The 18,536-nt window shown below is 33.1% G+C and overlaps 2 protein-coding genes and 1 long non-coding RNA gene across 4 annotated transcripts in view; 1 reads left to right on the forward strand and 2 right to left on the reverse strand.

Moving 5' to 3' along the window:
* LOC550870 overlaps positions 1-18,536 on the forward strand; it is a 195,434-nt gene that overhangs the window by 59,929 nt on the left and 116,969 nt on the right. The gene's annotated exons all lie outside the window — the stretch shown is intronic.
* LOC107964601 lies at positions 4,805-6,194 on the reverse strand. Its single transcript, XR_001703417.2, has 2 exons — positions 5,099-6,194; positions 4,805-4,863 (listed from the first exon to the last, which is right to left on the reverse strand). It is a non-coding gene; the product is annotated as an uncharacterized LOC107964601 (long non-coding RNA).
* On the reverse strand, positions 7,761-10,524 carry LOC100578041. 2 transcript variants are annotated; one of them, XM_003249794.4, is made up of 3 exons: positions 10,347-10,524; positions 8,919-9,349; positions 7,761-8,577 (listed from the first exon to the last, which is right to left on the reverse strand). In XM_003249794.4, exons 2-3 carry the CDS (start codon positions 9,344-9,346, stop codon positions 8,016-8,018), a joined length of 990 nt encoding a protein of 329 aa, XP_003249842.1. In that variant the 5' UTR covers positions 9,347-9,349; positions 10,347-10,524; the 3' UTR covers positions 7,761-8,015. The 2 variants fall into 2 exon arrangements, with proteins under 2 accessions (XP_003249842.1, XP_003249843.1); XM_003249795.4 differs by having other exon boundaries at positions 10,311-10,524.

Consider the following 18,536-nt stretch of genomic DNA (forward strand, 5'->3'; position numbering starts at 1 on the left):
TTTCAATATTAAATTTCTTGATAAATTGGATTATCTATTTATTTTATTGAACATATATAAAGAATAATTAATTAATATTAATGTAATATTATAATTCCAACAGCAGTTTTACTCAGACTGCTTAACACTCTTCCAAGGTTAATGATAATCTATCTGAGATATCCTCGTGGACAGATTATCTGAAACAAAATTTAATAAATAGTTAGAATGATTTATAATTATTAATGATAGTTTAATTTTATACAAATTAAATTATGAAGTTTTTCAATCTCTTTTTTAGTTTTTATATCTCTTGATTAGATTATCTATTTATTTTATTGAACGTATATAAAGAATAATTAATTAATATTAATGTAATAGTATAATTCCAACAGCAGTTTTACTCAGACTGCTTAACACTCTTCCAAGGTTAATGATAATCTACCTGAGATCCTCGTGGACAGATTATCTGAAACAAAATTTAATAAATAGTTAGAATGATTTATAATTATTAACGATCGTTTAATTATACAAATTAAATTATGAAGTTTTTCAATATTATATCTCTTGATTGGATTATCTATTTATTTTATTGAACGTATATAAAGAATAATTAATTAATATTAATGTAATATTATAATTCCAACAGCAGTTTTACTCAGACTGCTTAACACTCTTTCTCCTCTTAATAATAATCTATCTGAGATCCTCGTGGACAGATTATCTGAAACAAAATTTAATAAATAGTTAGAATGATTTATAATTATTAACGATCGTTTAATTATACAAATTAAATTATGAAGTTTTTTAATATTAATATTTTAATATTATATCTTTAAATTTTAATATTATATCTTTTGATAAATTGGATTATCTATATGAATAATGTTAATTGATATAATTCCAACAACGTTGAAATGAAGGGAAGAAGACAGAAGATGGCTTGAAAGTTAAGTAAAACGTGGTCCATTCTTTCCCTCGCTTTTCGCAATAGCCTCCTCAGTTAAAGCGCGAATCAGAGACAGGGTTCAATTCTACTACTGGCTGAGGATTCGGATTTCGTTTAATAAGGATTCCAGGCGTGCGCTCGGTTTGACGATCGACCGTGGTCCCCGAGGTAATTAAAAGAAAGGAATCAGGATTTTTTTTAAGCAAGATTGCAGGGGGAAGGAGGAGGCCTCTCGAAGGAGACGTCGAAGAATTTGAAATCGGATTAAGCGAGAGTGATGGCTCGATTTCGTACCCAGCTGTTTCCTGGCCTTTTCATTTTTCGCCCCCTCCAAGCGCTCGTCCAACCCGCGAATTTGCATTACAAATACAAATTTTATTCCGGGGTTTCTCGCGTTTCATTAAATTTCGTTTCTTCCCATTGCACTTCTTCTACCCCCTTTCTCACCCTTTTTCGTCCACTCTGAAACAATATTTGAATAAATAATTAATCACTCCAGTTACAATCCAAGGATTATAGTTTTAGAAAATCGTTCCTGATAGAAACAGGATATTCAATATTCAAGTTCTCAAAAATAATAATACAAACTTTGTTGATCAAACGTCAGATTGTCTGTTTAAACTTTATCCCGAACATTAATTATTTCTTTTCATTACATAAGTTTCGTTCAACGTTTTTTCCCCCTCTTATCGAAACGAGGCTCCACTCCTCTCCCAAACAGTTGTATTAAAAATTTTAATCGAGGGGATTTTCCCTCTTTATAAAGTTCGAACGCGGAAGTCGTTTATCAGGGACGTGCGCGGAAACGAGTATCGAAGTTGTTAAAGTAAAACGGCGGAAAACCAGTTGAAACATCGTGTCAGGATTTCTTCTGGGGGGAGATTGGCGCTATTGCAAACAAACCAATTCATCGTTGAATTAGATTACACCGTACTTTGACGTCTTGCAAGGTTAATTTCATCTCTTCTCGATAGTACGTTGAAGGAACGAGAAATTTGTTTTGTTGCAGCCATTCATGAATTCGGATCAGAATAAGTGAGAACGAAAAAGGATGAAAATATTATAATTGTTAAACATCGTAGAAACTTATCCTGATAAGATTTTCTTTTTAGTAAATTGTCACAATTTTCCAGGATGATGAAGCTATTACAGATTTCTAAGATTTCTTTTTTTTCTAAATTCGTTCCCTTTCCTCTTGAAAAATATATTCCATTAAAAAATTCCATTTCCGTTTCCCCTGAAATTCTATTTCCTTGCTTTGACGAGTATTATAAAAAAAAAAGAAAAACACATTTTTCATATAAATCCAAAACGAAATTCATTTCACATCTCCTCAATCGAGTTAAAAAATTCTCGATGAATTTTTCCTTTATTCAATTTGTTATTACTTAAAAAATATTTATCAATTATTCAACCACTGTTATCAGCATGAATTATGAATTTAAACTTCGACAAGGTGAAAGCTCTTGGAGAAGAGTTATCTTCTATCATCGCTACTTGAAACGCGATAAGTCTCGTTCGAGTAAATCGTCCTCTTCCTCGTCCGCTCCGATTCATAAATCCCGATCCATGGAAAAAAACTCGGGCGTAGCCGCGATCTATAATCGCGCACGTGCCGTGGAATCGGATATTTTCGTTCCCAATCATCGCCGCCCCAACCCCATCTCAATGGGATCTCTCGACCGGCGTGGATTTTCTCGTTACCGAAACGCTGATAGTTATATCCTGACAAAATTGAGATACGACCACCTTTCCCCCTTCAAGCAGGGAATAAACTCCATCGGTGAATTATTGAGTTCGCGTGCGTCAAGGTCTTCGGCCCGAGTGACCCCGAAAGCTTTTACCTTTACGCGGGAGAAGATGTATTTATGCGGGGGAAATTATGAGTCTGGAATTCAACAACATTCGAGTTTGTTACTTTGATGCTAATACACGGTGTATTAGCAAGTTTGGGAACCGAAACTTTATGACTATGTGTATGTGTCAAAATTATTGTCAAAAAGGAGTTATAATAAACATATGGTCGTTAATAAACATGGGTTAAAACGGGGGTATAACTGGAAAGTTGCTGCTGTGAAAGTTCAGGATTATGGATATCAAAATGAGAAAGAAAAAGAAACTTGATAAATGTGGCTATTAATAAAGATGGGTTTGAATAAAATAGGACTTGTTTAGCAGTTGCATTTTCAATTAGGATTTTTTTAGTTGCTTGTTTGTAGCTGTATCTTATGGAGGAGGAGTGAATGTCTGCATTTTATATGGTGAAAAATATATTTGCTGGATTCTGATTTCTTAACTTTTTTAAATGTATAGAAATGTTCTTTGACTCTTTAATTCTTATTTTTATTATATTATAAAATTATTAGTATTTCAAAATAAATATATATATAAAAAGATGATATAAATGAACATATCAAAAATTCTTGCAAAGAATATAAAATATTTAATTATAAAAATGTTCAAGACTTGGAAAGAATTTTAAATATTATCAATGTATTAATAATAATTGAATAACAAATTTTTGCGCTTTTTTTCGACGAGAATTTATTATTTCCTCTTGAAATTTTGCATCGAATTCTTGAGACACCCTATAGAGATCCATGATGATGGACTTTTCTTGATCAACGGTTGGTCATAGAGACATAGATAACGATAATATCGGCAATCGAATCATGGAGGAGGATCCAGATATATTATGGTTGAATGGTATTACGCAACAGGCAGATAATTCACGCGAGAATCAAGTGGTTATTAATATCAATTGTGCTACACGAGGGCCTCAATGTAGAGACAGAAATTAGTTGGAGAATATCGTAAATTCAGATTCTTAAGTGGGTTTAGATCGCGTTTATCTGGGACCATTTGGAATGATTGGTGGTAAGGGAAAGTGAAATACGTTGGGTAATTGGATGTATTTTAATTGATATTATGCTGGATCATAAATAAGCCTTAGGAGACTCGACTCTAAATGCATAAGGTAAATTAAAAGGGGAAAGGAATTCTTTTTAACGTTATCAAAATTATTTTTCTCTTCTCTTTTTTTATAAAATATTGTGAATCCTTATCTAAATATAATATTTGTATTTAATAAAATTCTTCTTCTATGGTTACAGTTTATATTAAATTGCATTCATCATATTAATTTCATGTTCCAAATTCAATAGATTAATTATAGACTTGATTTTTCTTTTCTGATGTATCAGAAAATATTTATTTATATATTTATAATATAATCTAATGTCAAATATCGTTTAAAAAATTAATAAATAGACTGCTGGTATTTGTTGATAAAATTTTTATGAATACAGTTAAAGAAATATTGTCATAAATTTATCTTATTCTTCAAATATCATGATATATGCTTTGCTGCTATTATATCCATTCTGTAAATTTTTGTGAGTTTATAAATATTGTATTACACACAGTTTCTGACTTGATCTCGTTAAACATCAATAACAAGAAAACGAATAAAGAGTCTGTTGATACGATTTTCATAAAGATTGAAAACGGGGATATCGTGCTTTTCCAGCAAGGATTTGGCTGTTTGGACAGTATTTAAAGGAAATAACTGTAAGATATCCGGGGAGTCGCTTTGTCAAGAAGGGTTCCATCCGTGTCAAAATCCCCATAACACCTATTCCACCTACCCCTCTGATTTGGAGTGGAAGCTTACGGTATGAATACATGCATTAAGGTGATTCTTGGGTCAGGCGCCAGTCCACATTTCGGTTGAGATATTGTGTCTGGATTTCCGGTGAGAAGTCCCTGTTCTCCATTAAATTCGCTTTAGACCAGAAATCGTTAGCATTTTCAAGGAAAACATATTCCTTCCACGTTGGACGTCGAATTTTTATTTATATAAGTGTTCGTTTTTTAAATATATTTTGTTCTATTTGTTTTTCTATCACACTATGAAAGGATCCTTTTGCCTGAAACTTTTTTACATCTTATTCAAAATTGGAGAAAGTTAAAGATTTTTGTGGATAGAAAAGTGTTTATTAATAATTTTACACTAAAGACTGAAAGCTTTTTAAATATTTCAAGACTCTTCAATGGAAGATATTAAGAATTGTAGCTACTATATCATTTATATTTTCTACAACAAACACTTTTCAACGTTCCATTCCATTAATTTCTTTGGAAATGAATCTAACTATAATCAAAACACACCTGCGTCTTAATTAAAATCGGTTGACTTCTGGCTTATCGTTGCCCTTCGTGCCACTCGTCAGATCTGTTCCCCAGGGGTGCAATTTACTCCCCTTCGTTACTCCTTCGCCATTCTGCTAAGGCCATGCTACAGCTTACATCCACCTTCTTCTTCGTTCCAAACTCTTGAATACGGTTACTGATTTCCTTTGCCTTTCATCAACTTTGATGTATTCACGCTTTCAATAAAGTCATTTATATATTTCAATATTGATGAGAAGAATCACGGCCTGTTTCACAGATGATGCTCAGTGATTTTTAATATGACACATCCTTAAAATAGAAATTAATAGGAAAACTATTCGTCTCTCTTTCCTTTTTATCGAAACTCCATGGATTTTTTTTCTTTTTTTTTTTTTTTGGAACCTCTGAAAAGATACTCATTTTAATCTTTGCAATAAAAAACAATTAATAGATACTTACAGTAATATTTAAATCAACGAAATTTAGATATTTCCTGTTCGATTATAAATACACGGAAATAAGTTGGATCGTTGGAAACAATTTCGATTATAACAAATGTAAAAGTTTCGAAGGGAGAAGGAAAATAATGCGAGAAACTGGAACATCTTGTCCGCATTTCGCGAAATAACCTCCTCCTCACTTTAGAAGTGAATATCCTCTTTAAGAATATCCGGTTGGCGATGGCAGTCTTCCTTGGTCTTTACTATGTAAAACAGCCTCTATTCCCTTTTGTCCATAGCTCGGGTCAGCCTCGATCGTTAAAGTTCTGGCCGGGACGATGACGGGTTCTGTGAACTGTGAACGGACAAGAGTTTATCTTTTTCCTTCCCGTTCGATATTTATATAGTATCTGGAAACCTGTATACTCGTATATCTGAGGAGGATTCTTTTCAGATTTTCATGCAGCCAGTCCTTGAATCTCTTCCACCAGAATTCGCTTACTTCTTCACATTAGAATAGTTTACGTAAGTAGATGCAAGTGGTACAGCTAGTTTCTTCTTATGAGAAGGGGAAGGGGAAGAATGTATTGAATTATACTTTTGTTTTTATGAAACTGAATATTCACGAGGAGTTTGTATAATTTTTTTTTAACATCATTAGGAATTAAATATTAAATTGATGAGAAATAAAGAAAATTGTAATAATTTCAATTCTATCGACAGTCTCTGAATCTTAAATTTATTACATAATATAATTTCAAAAGTAGAGAAGAAAGAATTGAATATTTTTGTTATTCGTTTATTAGTAATTAATTGGCAAGAAATAAGTAAATATTTATCAATAGTAAAGATATTATTATAAGCTTCGTTTTATTAATACAAAGATAGTCCATTATCGAATTACTTTCTTCACTTCAAACAACCTGTTCCCCAAGAACATCAATTAATTCTCCAAACAATCTAGCGTAAGAAAAACAAACGTGAATAGACAACATCTTCTTTCATCGTAAAAGAAAAAAATAAAAGAAACGAAGAAGAAATTCTTGTTTGAAAATCCAATTTTCTTTCCTTTCTGATCACACGTCTTATTGTGACCAACCTGTTAACTTATAATGGATACAAACACGTGCAATTTATTATCTTAACACTCTTTCAAAGTATATTTCTCAACGTAACCACGTTCAAGACAATTCTCCTCCCAAGGTTTTTCAGTGCCCTTATAAATGGTCCCTGTAAACGCTCGTGTCTGTGTTGCACCGCCACGAAACAACACGATGGGAGGCTGCACACCATTAGCTTCCAGGTGTTCAATGTCCCAGCCATGCCCATCATTCCCTCGATCATCCTTCGAATAGCTGTGTAAGTTTCATTATCGTATCCCTGATACGAGGGAGAGGCAATGAAATAGAAAGTGAATAATGGAATGGAGAGGTAAAAATTTGTCATTTGTCATCTTTTAAATTATCTTTTAAAGTATCCAGTTATTAATAAAATGGATGTTTTAAAATCAAATTTCTGATGAGCATAATTAAAAGGAAATGGAAATTAAATCTTTTCTTGTAATCTTGCGATTCTTTCTTTTAGAGCAATTGTTACAAATTGAAGTTGATAGGTTTGTTCAATTGAATAGATTAATTTGGTGTCAATCTTTGTGATATTGCTTTTGTTTTGTGAAAAATCTTTGTGAACAAATTTTAATGTAATTTAAAGAGTTTGAGATTAAAGAAATTTTGTATGTTATTATTTTAAACTTTCAATGTTTCGATGCTTGAATTCTCTCTGTTTTTTAATATTTAAATTACATTCAGGTGAATTAAACTCTCTTTCTCTAAGCTAACTTAATTGATGGTAACGTAATTAATAGCCAGGTATTCAATGTGCTTGAACTGTCTTCTGGAACAATATATGGTTAGAATCGATACTTGCAAGTTACTAACCAACGACGTTAGCATGTATGCTTGTACGTCTTCTCGGGAAGATTAAGAACACTTCATTATTTATTACGAAATTCACGGCTGAAACAAAACTTTAATCATTAAAAGAGTATATATAATATTCAAACAGATATCTCATTTAATTTCTGTTTCCTTTAATTAAAAAGCAAACGCGTTCAAAATATAACACCTAAATTATTGATCATAAAAACAAGATGTTAACAATCAAAGTACACAAACACAATAAGAAAATTTATAGGAATCGTGAGAAAGAAATGCACAAGATTTATTCCTGAATATATATTTTTTCCTGAATACTTACAATATGATCAAATATCTGAAAGCACATGTATTTTATATTCCACTCTTTTTAATGCCACTCCTCATCTTTCTTTCATACAAGACTTTTTCAAAAATTACAAACTCAACATGTCCATTTTCTTCAATTAATCAAATAATTCGAAAGATTTTTTTTTATTCCCTTAAGATATTGTTTTAAAAATTCATCTCACCTTTCCCCACTATTATCCATTGGAAAATTTAACAAGCGAATTCGCAATTTCTCTCGTGGGCGTATTTCCTGGACGGATGGAAAGTGGCGATACACCCGTTTTCCTTGTAAACGCACTCCTCCTGCCTGTAATTGCATTTTTGTTCGTGCGTCTCCACACGGCTTTGTTTCGGCCTCACCCTGCAACCATGCTCGGCCCATTTGCACGAAACCTGTTCGTCAGGATCGTACTCGCCCTCCGACGAAGAGTCGTCGCTCTCCGCGTGGTACTTCCGGTAGTTGCATTTCGCCTCGTGCATGGGTTTCCTCCTCCTGCGCATGTTCACCATGCAACCGTATTTCCTGTACCTGCACTCGACCAATTCTTCTGGATCCTCCTCGTCGCAAGAAATCGCGGCCTGCTCGAGGGCGCCGGCGATGTCGTCCAGGCTGTCCCTGTAATTGCAGTGCTGCGCGTGTATCATAACCCTCCAGCCTGGAGTCCTCACTTTACAACCCTTGCCCCGATAAATGCAATCGACCAAATCGTCTTGAGCGTGGGCCATGTCCGTGGGAAGGTATTCCTCTTCCAAATGAGGCCGGAATTGACACCTGAAATTTAAGAAAAGAATGTGAGTATATATTCTTATTTTAACGAGAAATTCAATGTTCGAAATATTTTTAATATTTGAATTGAAGAAAAATTGTGCGTAATTTATTTTCTTTGTCTTCAAATTTCACAATTTAAATGTATAACCGAGATAAGAGATAACACATTATAATTTAATCGATTGATAAATGTTAATCTTCTGTAGAGTAATATAATGATTTGCAAATCTCACAAACGATCGCAAGAAAACAAATTTTAATCATCGATATATCAGTGTTTCGTCTCCCTTTCTCTTTATCATGCACGAATTATCACGTGACAAATTTTTGTAAAGTATCTTTACCGAGATTCGTGCAGATCTACCAAATATATTGGCATTTTCACCCAGCATCCAAGATGGGTGTACATGCACGGTTTTAATTCCTGGCCTTCAGCCGGGGAAGGGGAGAACCAATTTTTTTCGCGTTCTAGAAAAAAATCGCTCGTCGATGGGGCAGTGGGATGTTGATCGTGGGTCTTGCACGGAAGTGGATGGGGTAGGAAGTGAGTAGGCAACGGGAGAGAGGAAGAGGAAGTGTTTGCAGGTGGCATTTCCATGTCTAATGGCGAGTGGCACGTGGGACAGTTGTAGTAATATGGTTTGCAACGATAACAAATAGTGTGCTGGTTCTCGCATGTGTATCTGGGAGCCAGCTCCATTTCCATCAGGCAAATAGGGCACAGACCCTCGCTTTTGAATCTCTCGCGTAGATTTGGATATAGGCTATCCATGACCTGGAAAAGATAATCAAAGTGTTTATACCTTTTGAAACGTTTATTGATGAATTTTTAAATGGGCAATTTATGGAATAGAGATTTCTTTGCAGAAAGGAAGAGAAATGATATGGAAAATGTGTGCATATTTATTAGATAATCTTTTTATCTCATTAAAAAAAGAAATGCAAGTTTCATTATTTATTATTCATATAATAAAATCTTAAGGAAACTCTTAATTTGAATTTTGTTAGATCGATGCTGATTAATTTTTATGTAGAATATTTTCTTTCCAAATTTTTTGCTATACTTTTGAATTTTATTGTAATAATTGATTATCTTTTTTGAGCATATTTAGATGTTGCAATGAAAAATGTAAATGATTTTATCTTTTCAATCACACTTGAATCATCATTAGAATGCAATGGATATAAATTTCATTTGTAATTAATTATTTCATTGTTGTATTATGAAATAATTTAAAATTCAATATATTACTTTTTTAAAAGAAATATGACGTAACGATTTTTAAAATGTTTTTACGTTAGGCATTTATTGTTCCAAGAACGATGAAAGAATAATCTTTCTCGTATCAGATAAGAATAACATTTAATCAGTTGGTTGATTATCAGGCCGTATGTCTAGTCATCACGTTACTTATTCATCACAATTCAGAGAATTGTATAACTCAAACTTGTTGTAACTCAAATATTATATTTGAAACTACTTTATTTTAAACATTGTGGAACATATTTCTAATCCAATTTACTCTTCTACATTATTCCATATTAAAAATCTATATTAAAATTTTTACAATCTACAAAAAAAAAAAAATCCTTTTCAGAAAATTCTTCCATCCCCTAAACACCTAACCAATTCCTCGTCACTCCATATATAACCACACACAATGGACACTTGTCCATTCACACTATATATAATCACACATTCATCCTGCACGTACGATTTATTTACACACACGTACGAGTTCTTTAAAATCGATCGTGCTGAATTTACTCACTCACGGCTGCCTGTTCTCTTGTACTTGCGAGCCGCGTTGGGTGAAACTGAAATTACGGATACGCGGGGCGAAGGGGGAAAAAAAGAGAAAAGAAAAACAAGGAAAAAAAATAGCCGTCGCGGCACGTACGCCTTCGTAACAACTGTGTGTCATCGTCGAACTGTCAGCGTTCCCTTATTTGCCAAGACCGATAGCGCGACTTTATCTGATAAAGCCGCCTCCTCTGATAGGGGACCGTTTTCATACGGCCGCTGTGGAACACGATTTTCACGGTGGTGGGAAATAAAATCGAGAAATGGGGGAGTTTTCTTCGTTGTTATGCGTCAGACGTCGAAACGATGCATTTATTACTGTTACAGCGTTCGTGTTAGAAATGTAGCTGGAGGGAGAGAGAAAAAAGAGAAGGGGAAATTACTTAAACTTGCGTGAAATTCAATTACAAGGAATTATTTTAAAATTTAAAAAAAAGAAATAATGAAAAGTATTAAGAAGAAGGATCTCAGAGTTAATAAATAAAGTGAGATAAACGAGTGATATATTTTGTTACGTAACATTTGAAATTCTTTGTTATTTCAATCGGTGTCAAAGCAGCCATTGCGTACAGTAACGCGTGACGGATTTCTGTTTCCACTTTGATTATTTGACCGGTCGATGGTGACAGTTAATTATGGATGAAAAATTGTAACTGGCCGTCGCGTCACCCTTCTGGCCGAGCTTCCTCGTTACACGGCTTCCATTTTGGTCCACCCTCCCATCGTCGATAATCTTCGCGTGAAATCTGGGATTATGTTTCATGGGTCGCATTCCTTGATATAACCCCTGTTACTTCCACGAATCGAACGCTTAAAGTATCTCTTATCGAGTATTCGTACATTGAAGAATATTTATTTATTTATTTATAAAGTCGATATAAATTTTGTTATAGAATATATCTTCTTTGAGTTATATTTTTAATATATATCCTTTTGATTTCATATCAATACTTTTGATATTGAATTTATTGAATATCGTTTGTTTAACAATATTTATTATTGTATCAACAATATTCGTGACGATATTTGTTTTAAAAAAATTAATAATGAGAACGAGAATATCCTCATCAATTTATGATTCGATGCATACTCTTTTCTTAACAAAATTCTATCAAATTCCATCTTCTCTAATTTTAAATATTTACGATCAGATCTTTCATTGGCAAAACACTTTCCCAATTTTAATCAGGGTACGTTTTTCTCTTTCTTTTTTTTTCTTGAAAAAAAACAGCATCAATCGTTAAGAGAGATCGATGAATAATTTTTCGAATCGATCACAGAAATGCCCATTCTACGTTTCGGTTCTCTAATTCGCATCCGTGACGATACACACGCGTGGCGGGAAACCAAATACGCGAGTATGATATTCTATACCCGGCCCTCATAACGACCATCCCTCATTTGAATCCCTATGCGAACGTCACATCAAAGATATCCGAGAGGGCCATCCCTTCACGAGGGGTGGGAGGGATGGGTAATACCCACTGACCATAAGTCACTTATGTAAATCCGTGAGATGGAAACACGCGTCACTTCTCGCTGTTGCGCGATGTCTATGAGGAAACAAATTGAATTTAATATTCAGCGTGGTTCCTCGCCGCCATTAGAGAGAATTTTCGCCGTTGTTTCGCCTCCAAGTTTTTATCTTGTCGCCTCCACTGAAAATGTTCGCTTAAAAACGAATTATGGAATTTAAATGACACCAGACAAGGCTGTTAAAAAGGTATGGAAGCTTTTACTCGATCCATCAATTGATAAAACTTTATACATTTATATAGTGATAAATAATAAATGATATAATCAAATAAATATTTATGCAAGTGAACGATTTCACAGTGTTAAATCTATATATATATATATATGTATACTTGTGTGCAAACTTGATTGGTTTTCTAAAATGGATAGTAAGGTATTGATTAATAATGGAACAAAGTGTAATTAAATTTTAATTTTATAAAGGTCTGAATATTTAGAATACTTTTAATAAATAAAATAAATTATTTTTAAGTAGTTTGAAAAATCTAAGTAATATTATCTTATAATTGATTATATTAATTTTGTTTTTCAAATTTTTATATTTTATATAATATTGATATTGGAATATTTGATAATGCGTTAAAATTATTGCCTATTAATAATGCTTTATATTTATCTTGTTACACTATTGATTATTTAATGAAACATATTTTATAATATGAACGATGTAAATGAATTTGTGATGAAACGTAATTACAGCAAATTATAACAATATTTTCTAAATATTTCGCGAGGAGAGAAAAGGCAATGAATTATTCTGAATAACAGGATACAACATGTATTACAGCTTCCTTTCATAATATTATTATACGATAATTTCCTCTACATATATTAACAAATAATAATAACAGGCAATAATAATTATCATGGATCAAATATTAAATTATTATTCCGCTAAATATCCTTTACGTTAGAATTATTTAAATGAAAAATATTTATTTTATTTAACATCATTTGGAAATCATTTATTCTAATAGAATTCCTCAAAATTAATTCCTATTGAAATTAATCATGTACAATTTAATCTCGTGTTAAAAACTGGCTAACAATGATCGAAAACTTAATCAAATAATCTCCTCTTTCTTCAAATTTCAAATTACGAAACGAAACAATTACAAACTTAAAAAACCATCGAAATATTGAAATTTTGAAAATTTTTAATATTACATAAGATTTCTACAATATCTCATCTTTCCTTATAAAACTCATATCTATATTTATCACTGAAAGTAACTATCCAACTATCCTGGATAGAATAACATCTATCCAGAAACTTTTTTCAATTTCTAAATTGGATCACGCAACATCCTCCTTCTTCTTCCTCTCTTTTTCTTTTTTATTCGAGGATGTCACGATACATCGCAGGATCGTGACACATTGTCTTCTCGAGACAGCTGGTCAAAAAACATTGATAACACATATATCCGTTATTTCAGTTTTATCCGAAATCGTTTACTTCGATTCCTTGTTATTCGCAGCGCCTTATTTTCGTGCCATTGTCCCTCTCGCGGGTTTTAATGGGTCAATGGAAGAAAGGTGGGATCGAGGAAGATACAGTTTAATGAGATGCTACTCTCTTCTCGCCCATTGAATTCGGCGGTTAAAGAAGGGGGGAGAAGGGGAAAGGAAAGGCACGAAGGAAAGGAGGGAAGTTAACGAAATAAGCTCGTGATTGCGGCTCGATGCCGAGGCTATCGGAAGAAACGCCAATTTATCGTGGAGTATCTTCCCCTTCTCGCTTTTGTATTAAGTTTTCAGGTTAATTTGGAATTTATGAGCCAAGTCGTGAATAAAAATGAATATATAAATATTGATCGGCCTGGGTTGAAAATAGATTTTTGAAACGGGGGACATTTCTTTCCGTGGGGAGATTTTATAAATAAAGTTTTTTTTATCGAGCGTTTTAATATTTTAATGATTATTTAATTTTTGATCAATGACTTTACAGTAACAGACGTGAGATCTTTTGTTATATTCTGGAGGGATCTTTCAGAGAGTATGTTAATAAAATTTATAATAATCGAAATTTTGTGTATTGTTTAAACGTGTGAAAAATATAATATAATAAAATATAAATATAATAAAATAAAAAATATAATAAAATATCACATTAATTGTGAAGCTTGTGAAATAAATAATTGCCAAAATTTTATATAATATAACAAATTATATACCAAATAAAAACTATTTCCTTGTTTTTCTAAAAAAGAAAAAAATTGATGAGGCTTGGTCCCGTTATGAATTGTTCTTTGATTTAATAAAAATCTATTTCCATTAATCTAGATGAAATACTTGGTGAAACACGATTGGGAAAGTGAGAACGTTCGATAAATATTTTTTCGAACAGATTCCACTTCACTTTTTGAACTTTTTGATAAAAATTTTTAGTTTAAAAGCTTCACAGTAGATTGGAAAGTAATCTAAACAAGTTTGAAACCTTTTTTTAATTTTCTCTCTTATTTAAATGCACTTCTATAAATATTTTTGTCTTTTTTTTAAAAGTATAACTAAGTCTTTGAGTTAACAAATTAAATCCTCGTACATGTAAAATATACGAATTATTGTATCGATCAAAACCACGAAGATAAGATCGAACGTGACTGTCTTAGAAGATCTTGGATACGAGATTAAGTTCGATTTTGTAAAGTAAGCATATTAATCAGCAGGTAATGTCAAAATTGCTACGTAATGCAAAAGTATTTAATATGACCATGTACGTTTCCAATTTAATTTTACACCTGCTGATAAGAAGGATTAATAAAAAAGAGAAATGATAAGATTTAAAAATATTCTCATAAATGTTTCTTATTATAATTAGAAATTAAAAATCTATTTTTTATATTCATATTCATTAATTGAAAGAATTGTTACAAATATTTTTTCTTATGTATACCTCATATTTTCATCGGATAATGTTGTAATTATTTCCACGATGTTATTAGGTGTTAACACGTATTCCACTTATCTGAAATCGAGTTTTATTTTGTCGAACACCCGTTCCTTTTTGATCGATACAAACGATAGAAAAGCATTGTGGAGCTTAATCCACCAACAAGCTCGGTGATTGATTTCGTGTGTATATATATATATATTCTTCAGCTTCTCCTTATGGAACGTAATCGATCTTTTCCTTCGAACCTTTTTTATTATAAAGGAGAATCAGTTATCGCGTTTGCTTTCCTGTTAAGGAGTTCCGATGAGAAGTTCTTTATTCGACGGTGAGACGGCAGAAATAAGATTTCCATTCGAGCCCAGCTTGAAACGTACAATTTTTGTATCATCAATCTTTCAAATTAAGTGGAATATAATTTTATTTTTCGATAAATTATGTATAGAAAAATAAACGATATTAAATGATTAATCTTGCATGCAGCAGCCTTCGAGGTATTAAGTGTGAAACGATTGCATTCGTCGATATTATTCTCCAATTATCGTTTATTATTTTTGTGTTATCAATTCTATTTCCTAGATATCCTAATAACAACTATATAATTTCCTCTCAACAATTTCCTCTGTTTCTTAAATAACAATTTAATAAATCTTCTACTATTTTTCATAAATAATATTTTCCTTCATTGTATAATTAAGAAAGAAAATCACATACCTTCAACGATACTCGCAGAAATCTTGCGTTTGATGACAACGAAATGAATCTTCCACTTGATTATCCACAAAAACATAAACAAGCACACCCACACATTCATTAATTTTCACTTCCATCCGTTTCACTTAAAGATTCACTATTATTACAATTTTTCCTTTCTCTCCCATTGAAAGCAAGATGAAGTAAAAGCTTCGCATGTAACCAACGCGTAATTACGCTAATATGAACGCGATATATCGTCATCTTCATACGAGGGAAGAAGACAAAAAAAAAAGAAAAGAAAAGCCAGTTGTTTCATAGTCGAAACAATTCTTCCCGTCGATGGAGAGAAAGCTTTTCCAATGGCGCGGGCACACGTGGGTGGGCGCACAAGGGGGAAAAGAGTATGGGTCCTTGCAATATGTCGCATAATTCGACCATTTCTCATACCATTTCTCCTTCGCGTTCGTTTCGAAGGGAACAAACTTCGAACATGTGTACACGCGTGCATGCACGCTTTCGCCACTGTTTCATAAATACGCGGAGTGGTAGTCGTTTGCTTTCAGAGACAAAGTCGCGAAATCGATCCGGGAAATATCGAGAATTGTATAGGATTTTATCTCGCTGTGGGGGAGGGAGGGAGATCGTCAAGATCGAAGGTATTCCCGCCCCCATACGTGTATTCGAAGAAATATGCGTGGAAAACCTCGCGTACAGTTTCCCTTTTTTTCCACGATGAAATACCATCTCTCTCCTTCCTTTTTCAAACTGCGAGCGTAGAGTCGATATTTGGCGTATGATTTATTGCACATTCGCACGCTTCTATTTTGCTTTTTTCCACGAAGAATTTAATATCGTAAGAGATAACGTCGTGGAGCTGTAAAAAAAAAAAATATAAAAATAAATAAACACTCTTTCATATCCTTGTGATCAATCGTCATATTGATCCTTATTTTATATTTAATCAAGAATTATGTAGAATATGTATAAAGATTCGTTGATTAACTTTGATTCTATGAAACTCGTTGGTTACAGAAATGATTATCCCACGAATAGATGGGGTAGAATAAGAAAGTTGGAAGAAAGATTCGATGGAAATGCTCGGTCATTGACAGCAGGGTCAAGTTCCAACTTGGCAGACACCTCGTAAGCTTCTTTCCTTTTGCTTACAATGGCGTCAAAACATGCAAAATTATTTCCGCGGTTGGTAGCATTTCTCTGAAACCACTTTGCCACCATGTCGCCCTGCGCGTAGGCGGTGCACGTACAGGCGAGACAGGAGCAAACAACGTTTGCATGGGAGACAACATTATCATGCAGGTGGATACAAAAGGCTCCTTTGTAAAAGGCAAGGTGAAATTGCCGTTGAAAAAGCGTGTCGAGTGTTTCTGAACCACGGGCGGAAGGAGAAAGGAAGCGTGGAAAGATGGTAATTCCCCGAGAAAGTTTCCGTCTTTCCAGGTCGAGCGGTGATAATTTAGCGGAGGGATGAAATTGTTGACCTCGTGTCATCATCGCGAACATCCCGTCAACAGTTTGCTGATATTTCGTAAACAACACGGGTGTCCTGCGAAATCGCGAATCCAAGTGTCACAGCTTTACTCCATCCACGATTTCTTTCAATCTTAACTCTGATATTTCTCTCCAATATTTCTTTTTGCTTTTGTTTTTCTTCTTAAATTTGTAGATGAATTGGAAAAGTAACGTGTCTTGCTCGTTCGAATTAATTAATTTATTGTATCAAATAAATGTTGATTGTTCAAATATTTTGTTTGAAGATTGTCCAACTTTGATTAATTTATATCCTCGTTTATGTGCATATGCACATTTGGTCTACTGTAATTTGATTATTAAAAATGAAAAGTAAAGTATTCTATACTAAAGTATATTTTTATAATCGAATTTGTCGAGAATTTGATAAGATCTTTGACAAAAAACTTAAATTTTTACATTAATATTCCATAATCAAATGTCAATCAAATGTCTTCAAAACAATCCTCTTAAAAACAATTTTCCCCAAAGTTTCCCAATCTTTTTCAAGCTCTTTTATAATCCACACCTCCATCATCTAATTAAACAAAATGAAGAAAATTAATACGATTTTGCTTACATTAAAAATAAATAAACATTAAAACTCTCGTTAAGTGAAAACGACATCAGCGACCACTTTATAGATCAGGTGCCAAAGCGAACGAACGAATGAAAGTGAAAAGATATAAATCTTCTAACACATAGCGCGAGTGTACTGTGCATTAAATGACACGCCTGGTCGTCGTCAAACGGTTAGGGAAATGTCGATGGCCGTTTAAGGAGTTAAGGCTCGCCAACTCGTTCTCTCGAAAGTGTCATTAACGCGGGCCAAAAATCGGTTTTTCATAAAACGCGCGCGGCGCATCTTCCTTAAGGGAGGGGCGGGGGGAAATATTCATAACCCTGGCCTCGACCAGGGTAACGAACGAAAGGCTAGTTGCGTCAAACGCGCGTCGCACGAGAAATTGGTATTCGCGGCAATTAACTTCGTCCACCTAGTGGAACGACAACCTATCCAATCTCGTACGCGGTGACATTTTCTGATTCGATGCCCGGCATTTCGCGTTATTGGCGTGTAACGAGATGCTTTTGAACAGCCGCGAATCTAATTCGTACGTGAACTTCATTCACAATATATATCACGTGTTCCGTTTAACCGATGTATCCGTAGTAACGCGTTCAATTTTGGTCCTTGAAATATTAAACAATTGATATATATTACGATTCTTTTCAAATTATTGATTATTTCCTTGAATATTGGTTAAAATGATGAATAAATAGATTAAAGGATTTGTATATAAAAAATAATGTTGATTATTCTCTTGTTAATTATCCTCTTCTTGGGATATTTTTAATTTTTCTTTAATAAAATATCCATTACATATTATTAAACAGTTCTGTGAATGGTAGTTTTAATTATATTAAAAAGAATGTGTCTAAATCAAATCGTGAAATTAGTAGATAATTGAAATTGGACAAGGATTTGTTATAAATTGTCCAATTGTTATT

This window comes from Apis mellifera, linkage group LG6, assembly GCF_003254395.2.
Source record: "Apis mellifera strain DH4 linkage group LG6, Amel_HAv3.1, whole genome shotgun sequence".
NCBI classification, from domain to species: domain Eukaryota; kingdom Metazoa; phylum Arthropoda; class Insecta; order Hymenoptera; family Apidae; genus Apis; species Apis mellifera.

Coding starts and splice junctions, on each gene's coding strand:
- LOC100578041 (XM_003249794.4), bottom strand. CDS start 9,346: ATGGATAGCCTATATCCAAATCTACGCGAGAGATTCAAAAGCGAGGGT. Junction 8,578..8,918: donor GTAGATCTGCACGAATCTCG/GTAAAGATACTT, acceptor CTTAAATTTCAG/GTGTCAATTCCGGCCTCATT.